The sequence below is a fragment of the Euprymna scolopes genome, chromosome 24 (genome assembly GCF_053919585.1).
Source record: "Euprymna scolopes isolate OS-2025 chromosome 24, ASM5391958v1, whole genome shotgun sequence".
Classification (NCBI taxonomy): domain Eukaryota; kingdom Metazoa; phylum Mollusca; class Cephalopoda; order Sepiida; family Sepiolidae; genus Euprymna; species Euprymna scolopes.
This window is the reverse complement of record NC_136505.1, coordinates 32,826,953-32,836,237: the sequence shown is the minus strand read 5'-3', so window position 1 is coordinate 32,836,237 and position 9,285 is coordinate 32,826,953. Positions and strand designations below refer to the sequence as shown.

Sequence of the window (9,285 nt, the reverse complement as noted above, 5' to 3'; positions counted from 1 at the left end):
TTGCAATTGGTCAATTCTGGTGACTGGGATTTGTCGTATTTTTCAAAAATGCCTACTCGGTGGTGGTGATTATTTTATATTATTGTTCGGAAAATTAATATTGGTTATTTTTTTTCTTTCTCTTATTTTTGGTACTAAGCAGAACCCCCAGCGAGCACTGCAGGTACAAATCCTTCACTATTTTTTCGCTTGCTTTGCATGGTCTCACAGCAAAAAAAAAAAAAAATTAAAGATCGCCATCTGTCTTTTTCTGTATACATGAAAACAATTTTCTGGGTAGTTCTTATAAAAATTGGGTTTTTCGTCCTTCTTTATCCATACAAAAACAAAATAATTTTATAGAATCACTCCAGTTTCTGACCTATTTATTTATTTATTCCGAATGCCTACCGAACTATTTTGGCATTATAAATAAGTAGTTGGGTATATACTTGAAATAGCGTCAGGGATATCCCTTCTGAAACTCTATCCTTGGAGACTGGAATGATTTTTTGTTGTCTAGAATTCAACTTGATTAAAAATAAAAAAATACAGAAAAAAATTTGATGCACGTATCCATTATGGAACGAAAATGTCATATTCCAAAAATTACTATGTGTGTGAATGAATGAATGCATAATAAAAGGTATACCCATAGACGTGCACGTTTCTAGCTTTCAGTGGTCATCCGCATGGGTTAGGATTGAGTTATGATGACACCGCTTGAATGCACGTTTTTGTCCCTTTTAAATTTGATTTGTTGTTCGCTATATTAACAACTTCGAAACGCTGTTATTGTTATTTATACATATTAGAATTTATTTTACTTTTAACGATTTCATTAATCGTATCCATAGCAAGGCTGATTTTGATCTATTTCTGAAAAGGTTAAGGGGGAGGTAACCAGTTATGAATTTTAAAGATAGTAATCACACACCATTCTCGCGTCATCATAAAATTGAGGATTTAGAAGAGAAGCTAACAACCAACTAAAAGAAAAATGAAATATACAATAAATAAATGCTACTATTGCTAATAAAAAAATCAAATATACAATTAATGTTACCATAGCTAATAAAAAAAAAAAAATCTCAATCGATTTTTTTCGAGAACAAGATGGCGGCCTATAGTCTTTTTATGGGAAACAACCCTGTTGTGATATTGTTTGCAAAACCGCTTCTAAAAGCCGAATATTTGAGATTTAAAAATAGCTTTTAAAATTATATTAAAGCGTAAAAAATAGGTAGGTGGATGCAAAAGTAACTTTTATTGACTATATCATTTATTTATTGTATATTTGATTTTTTTAATCTGTTTTTCGTTTGCTGTCTTTTCTGCTAAAACCCCTAAACTTTTATTTAGTTATATATATATATATATATATATATATATATATACTTTATCAATGTAGGTGATGTTTGGGAATATGTTTTCGTTCTGAAATGTGTACATCAAAGTTTTTCTTGTATTTTTGTCTTTTTTTTTATTAGGTTGAATTCTGGACAAGCGCCAAAATACCATTTTTAAAATTTTTTTCTTGCATTTTCTTTCGCATTTGTTGTTTTTATAACGTAAACAGTGCCAGTGACCATAGATTTCATACACCATAAAGATTTTTCGGTATTTTTGTAAGGTTGAATACTGGACAAGCTCCAAAATACTTTATTATTATTTTAAATAATTTTCTTGCATTTTCTTTTGTATTTTCTTGTCCAACCCAGAGACCGCCAATGACCATAGATTTCGTACATTCGTTTTTTACAGGTAAACCCGGAATGTGTTCAAATTCAACAGAACAACGATGGCCGCCCGAACGGCGACGCTTTGGTGACCTTTGCCAGCCGATGCGAAGCAGAACGCGCAATCACAGAAAGAAACAGGCACAACATTGGCAGTCGCTACATAGAATTATTTATGGCTTGATTTTTGTCGCATTTAAAAAAAAAATGAAATAGACAACTACAACCTAAGAGAAAAAAAAAATCACCGTCACACATATCAAGATAAATAGCTGAGGCGACAACTGGTTATACTTCCGGTTTCCGTCAACTCTGGAAATCACTCCTCGTCTATTTTTAAAATATATTTATATATATTTGCGATATTTTTACGATGCCAGACAATCGTACTGACCATTTTTTTTTTCAGAATATTTTTAAATATTAAAGCATTTATTATAGGACACCTAAAAATAGGATCACAAACGATAGATATATTTAATTTTAATATTTTATGTGCTAACGCATTTTTTTTTAAACATTGATAAAAAAAAACATAACACATTGTCTCCTATTACTGAACCGCTAAATTGCTGAAACATTAATTTTTTAATCAGTATGATATTTTTTATGTATTTTAGATCAAAGTATATTTTGAATCCATGATGACACATTTTTTAATCGTTTAAAGCCTGACAATTATATCGTCTGGTTCATCGAATTCTTGTGTCGGTAATTAAAAAAAATCTATATCCATATATATTCCTGAGAGTACAAGTTTTGTACATACAACTGTCCAAATTTTCAAATTGTTTAAGATCTGCCAAATTTTATCGTTTAAAGTCTAAAAGAATTTATATTGTTCAGGAGTATCCGCAAAGTGAAATAACCTACTCCTTATTTTTGGCAACCCCAATACAGGAGTTATGTTTTAAATGTTTGTCATCGTATGATGACTTTAGTTCTAAAATTTTATCTTTTCTTCCCATAAATTTATATAAATATACATAAATATATATATATATTATAAACTTTTTATCAATGCCAGTTTGGCAAATTGTAAATATTCTTCTAAATCAAGTTTTAATTTTCTTCTACCAACAACAGTTTAATTGTACAGGTTTCAATCCCTGGATATTGCTATGTCTTTTTGTGGCCCGAGAAATCTGGTTATTGTCTTTGGATGGGGACACTTTTTCTCGACATTACCGTCTCCCCATCCTGTACATTTACTCTTTTATCGTAACAGTTCTCTAGAAATAAATGTAAACAGAAATACCGTATATATATATATATATATATATATATATATATATATATATAGATATATATATATATATATAATTCACTCGTATTCTATATTTCGCCGTTACATAATTCTGCAATATTAGTTTCGTTAAATAATTTATTTTGATATAGAAAAAAAAACTTTCGAATATATTTATATCTTAATTTTCTTTCGACTTTTTCGCCCCCATCCACCCACAAATGATACAAATAAGTTCGTAAAAAAAAATATAATTTGAATGCATTAAAGATAAATGCTAAGTTCTATTTTAGAACGGTGGCGTATCCGATAAATGCTGTTTAGGGGCCTAAATGAATCGTAATATTCGACTTTGGCAAATGTTTTAATTCAAGTTAGAAATTTCAGCTTTTAATTTTAAGGGTTTCGAATTATATTCAAATTTCCTGTGAACACTTGCTTTTTTTGGATATATAACAAATTGCATACAGAGAATACGTTTATTTTATAAGAACTTCTTATTCCAATTCGAAAGAAAGAATCTATATAAGTCGACATGCACTTAGTCTGATATACACAACACAAGTATACATATCCTATTACAGTCGACAAAAATCGACTTACAGGAAGCTGCAGTCGACATTAACGCAGTATTCTGATGTTGACAAAACTGTACATACTCAGTCATGAAACGTCCTTGCAAGTCGATAAAAATCGCCTATGATTGTCCATTGAGGAGCTGGCGTATGTGGGCTTCGTTAGTTGTTTGGTTAAAGATGCGTATTCAAACCATAATGACACCGAGCTTTGAACATGGGAATTTGGAATTTATTATGAAACTTAAATTTGCTGGCAAAATTGAAGTCGAATTTTATAGGTGATGTGTGCTCGTAAAAAAATAAGTTATTTATTGAAAACCACTGTTCTAAGAAATAAAAAAAATCACTAGAAACAGTTGAATATTTATTTTTAATTAAAGACTCCCAAACAAAATGCAAAAAAAAAAAATTGTAAAGCATTTCGAACCATAACCTATATTTGTGAATCAATTTTCTGTCTGACTCTATATGTGTAAACAACATATTTATCTGTACAGTTGGATTCTATTCAGCAGTAAGCAATCGAATTTGACATATTTTTAAACGCTCGATTTAAATTCTAAACAATTTTTACTAAAAAATTTTTTAAAAAATAGAAAAAATGTTTCCATTTATAAATCTTATTTCACCCTATAAATTTTTACAGCACATTTTTTAATATAATTTTATATTTATTTTTTAATATTTAAAATTCTATTTATTTGGCAAAACAATTTAAAAAAATATAAATCGTATAGATCTACTTTTACTGCAGTAAAAAAGGGAAGATGGGCGGTTATCCTGCCTCGGCTAGGCTCGTCTGCTTGTCAATACTTCTATCTAGATTATATAAATTGTCTAAATTTGACATCAAAAAGATTTGCATTTGTATATATTATTTATTAAGTGCCTACTATGAAGAAATATCTTTAACATTCTTTACGTATGTATGTAAATTAATGTTGGGATGGTTAATTAGAATCCGTACCGGAAGCAGAAAAATTTTGGTCAATTTTCTGATTGAAAAAAAAAACGATTATTTTTGCTTGAAAACTTCATCTTCCATTGCTAGTAGTAATGATAAAATGGCAAACATTATTCCATTTTTAAACTACTAGTAAAAATAAAATCCTAATAACGAATTTAGATAAAACGATAAAAATGACATTGGAAGAAATGGCACAAGTAGATAAATAGGAACAATTTATACAAGTGGAAAATATAGTCGAAAATCTCACAATGAGGTTAACAAATCCTTATTTTTTATCAATTATGATTTGAGAAACACGATTGATGTAATGTACAACCATTCCCCCAAATGAACTTTTACTTTTGACAAAATATATCCACACGTTACTTTCTTTCTTTTTTTTTTTTACGGTGATCCTAAATTTAAAAAAAAAAATGTATATATAACTAATGTAACGAATTTGAATACATCCGGGTTCCTCCTCATAAGAATAATGTTGCCTAGTGTAACACGAACGGGTGAAGCAGCCTGGGAGAGACGTTGAAAGATACGCCGAAAGCCTCAAGTTTAAGGATATTAACAACTACGACCACGATCATCTGTTCATTAAGGCGACTTTCCAGATTGTATTAATCGATTACTGTAGTCAAGACCATTCATTGATTTCAAGCAAATATATCGATTTCCAGGATAAATCAATAACTAAATTAGAAATTTGAAATAAATCAAAACCGTCGCATCACTAATTTATTCTTTAGTTTGCACGTTTCATGAACAATGTTTATGACAAATTGTGACGAATTGCTCTTTTCTGTGCCGGAATATATCCATCTTAAATGTATAATTGGTTAATTGTTGACCTTGTAGTATTTTTTATTTTTGTTTATTTAGCTACTTACATCAAGTGGCTTTATGCCTTCTCTGGGGCGATTTCCACACACACACACACACACACACACATATATATATATATATATATATATATATATATATATATATATATATATATAGCTACATTATAAGATCCAAATATTTATTTCGCATGCAAAACAGCTCCTCTAGCATGTTAAAATTTTGGTACTTTTTTTTTTTTTTTTTTTTACAGATCCGTTTTGTTATGCAGAAACAAACGGTTATTATTACATAAATACCGGTTCTTTTCGTACATATATTCTAAAGAAAAGTGAGAAATTTTTGCTTGGATAGAAAAAAAATGCATGGCCATATCATGTCGCAAGAAGAAAAGTGTATGCGTTATTTTGGTAAAATATTTTTTCAATTATATTTCACTCTTTGTGTATACCAATCATTTTTGATTAGAAGTTCAATGTATGTTAAATATAACAAACCATATATAAAAGAATAACAGTATAGCTACAACATAAACCAATATGGCTGCCGGAACAAACACACGATGTTGAGTCTTGTATGAATTGTTTTTCTTCTTGCGACATGATATTACCATGCATTTTTTTTTTTTTCCTATCTAAGCAAAAATTTCTCATTTTTCTTCCGAGTATATGCTCGGAAAGTAGTCGGTATTGACATAATGTTTCTGCATAACGAAACGGATCTTGCATGCGAAATAAATATTTGTATTTTAGGATGTAGCTATACTGTTATATATATATATATATATATATATATATATATATAAGTTCATTTCTACATTTTAAATAAATCCCGTTTACCTCAACTATATTTTTAACTGCTGAAGACAATAACCAGATTCTTGCGGAAGTATAACTGATCTCTTTTAGACATGAAAAAATGCACTTCGGCCACAAATGGGCTTCAATTATTAATTCTGAAGTTGTTGGAAACTGATTTTTTTTTTTTTTTAACATAAAAAAAAAACACAGAATCTTTATACTTTTGGTCTCATATCATTTTGAATAGACCAAAAGCGAATTCTTTTTTTTTTTTTTAACTTTGTATTTATGTATTGTACTTTTAAAACTCCAGTAATCGTTTCAAAATTTATCCAAACTAGAGATGATTAAGATTTTACTTTAAAAAAAAAAAACAGAAAAAAAATATCTTTTTTAATCTTGCTATGAAAAAAAAAAAATGTTGACATGAGCTATTAGTCAAGACGGCTTCTAAAGAGACATGTACGAATGGACTCAAGATTCCATGACAATACACGAACAATCTAGTCAAAAACGAATCGCAGGTTGTGTAAAGAAACAAAAAATCATCGATATCTCCGTAGTGCACTACGCACAAAGGAACATTCCATTATTTCCCCAGATTCTGTAGTATTTTAGCGGATAAAATGATTTGCGTGGAAAAAAATATCTGGACATTAGTTCAAATGTTATTGTTTAAACTACTGACATTATTTTGGGGGAGAGGATATTACTTCATGAGTAATCAACATTTAAATAGCATAATTATTTTTACAACATGTACCGAACTTAACATATGTTCCCGTCCGCCATATTAAAATTATTCACAGCACTTCTGCATCATAGGTTTTCGGAATCCTGTTTTTTTTGTTTGTTTGTTTTTTTTTGTTTTTTGTTTTTTTTTTTTTTTGTTTTTGTTTTTTTTTTTTTCGGGAGTATTATTCGGGGGGAAAAGACTGCAATAAAGAAAATAAAGTTTCGCGAAATATTTTAGTAAATCAAAACAAATGTAACAGAGTGCGGACGTATGTATCCAAATGTAGAAGTGTGTGCGAAATGACGTCACGGTAGGGGAAACGACTACAAAAAGAACTGTACAGAAAGAAGAGCACCTTTGTAGACGTCGTTTGAGAGGTCAGCAGGTAAGGGCACGATCACGTTTTATTCGGAAAAGCACGTGGAAATCTTTTACAAAGAAAAAAAGGAGTAGGATTATTACTTGTCTTATGTTCCTTGCGACGCACTCTGCTACGTGTTGGGCCCTGAAATATCTACATATTAGCACGTAACATTACACAAATACATTAAAGTAACGCAGTAACAAAAACAGTAATTATCTGAACAATTTTGGATTAAATGAAAAATGTTATTTTTTAACAAACAGTTTAAGAAATTAAAGTATTAATTATTTGAAAATGTGTTTTTAAACGAATAGTTTCTGTCCTGAAGAAACTGTTGGTTTTCAAAAAATATATACATTTAAAATAAGTAATACTTAAATGTTTTAAGAAAATAAAATTCTGAAATTAGACTTCAAAAATTTCTTAACTTTGCAAATTTTTCATATAGTTCAATGTTTTCTGTTGTGTAACTTTGTTTTAATTTCACAAAAAAAAAAAAATTCGAAACACTTAATATTTTGATTGTCTTCCCTTGACCCGAGTAGAATTTTCCAAAAATTAACATAAAAATTATCCTGAAGGCCAAAAATACAGAAGAGCTATAATCATAACTAGTTTAAACTCAGTTTCTTTGGTACTCTCTCTCTATCTATCTATCTATATATATATATATATATATATATATATATATGGTGACCCCCCCCAAAAAAGCTATATGGAGGCCATCTAGAATATATGCTGTAGAACGGAGAAAAAAAAAGGCCAAAGACCCTATTGTTTTGATGTGATGTCTGGAATATAATAAACTTGTTATGACCAGTTTCGTTTCATTCGGACAAAACACTTAGAAACGGGGCCTAATTAGAGTTGGGGCCCGTTTTGGAGGGGGTCACCATATATATATATATATATATATATATATATATCACTTTGTTAGTTTTTTTTTCTCGTAGGTTCAGAATATTTTGTACAGAAATTCATCCGATCGGAAAAAAAATCCGATATTAAAAATAGCTTTTCTCTCTTTTAGATAAAAAAAAAAATTTACAAGGGAATAGTTTTCATTACACCGGCAATGGAGATAATAAAATTTTAGCAAATCATTTCTTAAACATAAAAAATTTATAATTTGGAGATCTAGGTTAATGGTAGACCAATCGACTACAGATCTAATGATCCCCTGTTCAATCCCGCGTGTACCTCGCCATTTTATTGTAATTTTTTCTTGAGTTTAATTTACGGTAAAATAGGTACCAATTAAAATCGCCACAAAAACTAAACACTAATGATCAGAAGTGACTTTCCCATGGTATTCATCGTCAAGCACAAATATCAGCTGACATGATATTGTAAACAAACACAGAGAATTTGATGAACGGCATTTTTTTTCTACGAATTAATCCACCGAGCAAATTATCTCTCGTAATATATAATAATCAATTAAAATATCATGTTTAAGCGTATTGTACCACCGGGCAACACCAGGCTGCCAGCTAGTATGTATGTGTTATATATATATATATATACTGAAGAGGGGTAGGACCCCGAAACCCGCGTGTACGTAGATTACTGTTTTTAAAAATAAGCCCAAATATAAAGTGGGCGACTTTCTAAGAAAACACCGGATCTCCAATGTGGAGACATTAACCTTAATATCGTTTTAAAAAAAATCAACAACAAAAACTATATATATATAATGGTGGCTCACTTAAAAGTAACTTAGAAAATGTAATAGAGAGGAGAAACATTCTTTTATTGTATAAATTGTTCTAGAAGATGCTGGAAGTGCTCCCCGTTGATATCTATGATAGCACGTTTAACAACGTTTGCAGATACTGCCTGTAGATCTTCTCTGATGATTCGCCTGATAAAGTTGGCCTACGTTGTGAGGATTATTTGCATATTGTTTTTGTTTTCAAGTCCCATAAAGAGAAAAATCACATGGTGACAAGTCCGCGGAACGTGGTGGTCATAACTCTTTGCTTATAGTTATCTCTTCCATAAACATGTCATGAATTCGTGTCGGTGATCTGCGAGACATG

General features: G+C 30.0%; 1 protein-coding gene across 3 annotated transcripts in view; it reads left to right on the top strand.

The window, feature by feature from the left end:
- Nucleotides 1-2,259, top strand: part of LOC145246648 (epithelial splicing regulatory protein 1-like) — a 152,057-nt gene extending 149,798 nt beyond the window's left edge. Inside the window, exons 13-14 of one of the 3 annotated variants that reach the window (XM_080108352.1) lie at nt 143-163; nt 1,744-2,035. In XM_080108352.1, coding sequence (XP_079964478.1) covers nt 143-163; nt 1,744-1,902 — 180 coding nt within the window. In that variant the 3' untranslated portion in view covers nt 1,903-2,035. Of the gene's footprint in view, nt 1-139; nt 164-1,743 lie in introns of all 3 variants that reach the window. The other 2 variants (XM_080108351.1, XM_080108353.1) reach the window with 2 other exon arrangements.
- The last annotated feature ends 7,026 nt before the right edge of the window (nt 2,260-9,285 follow it).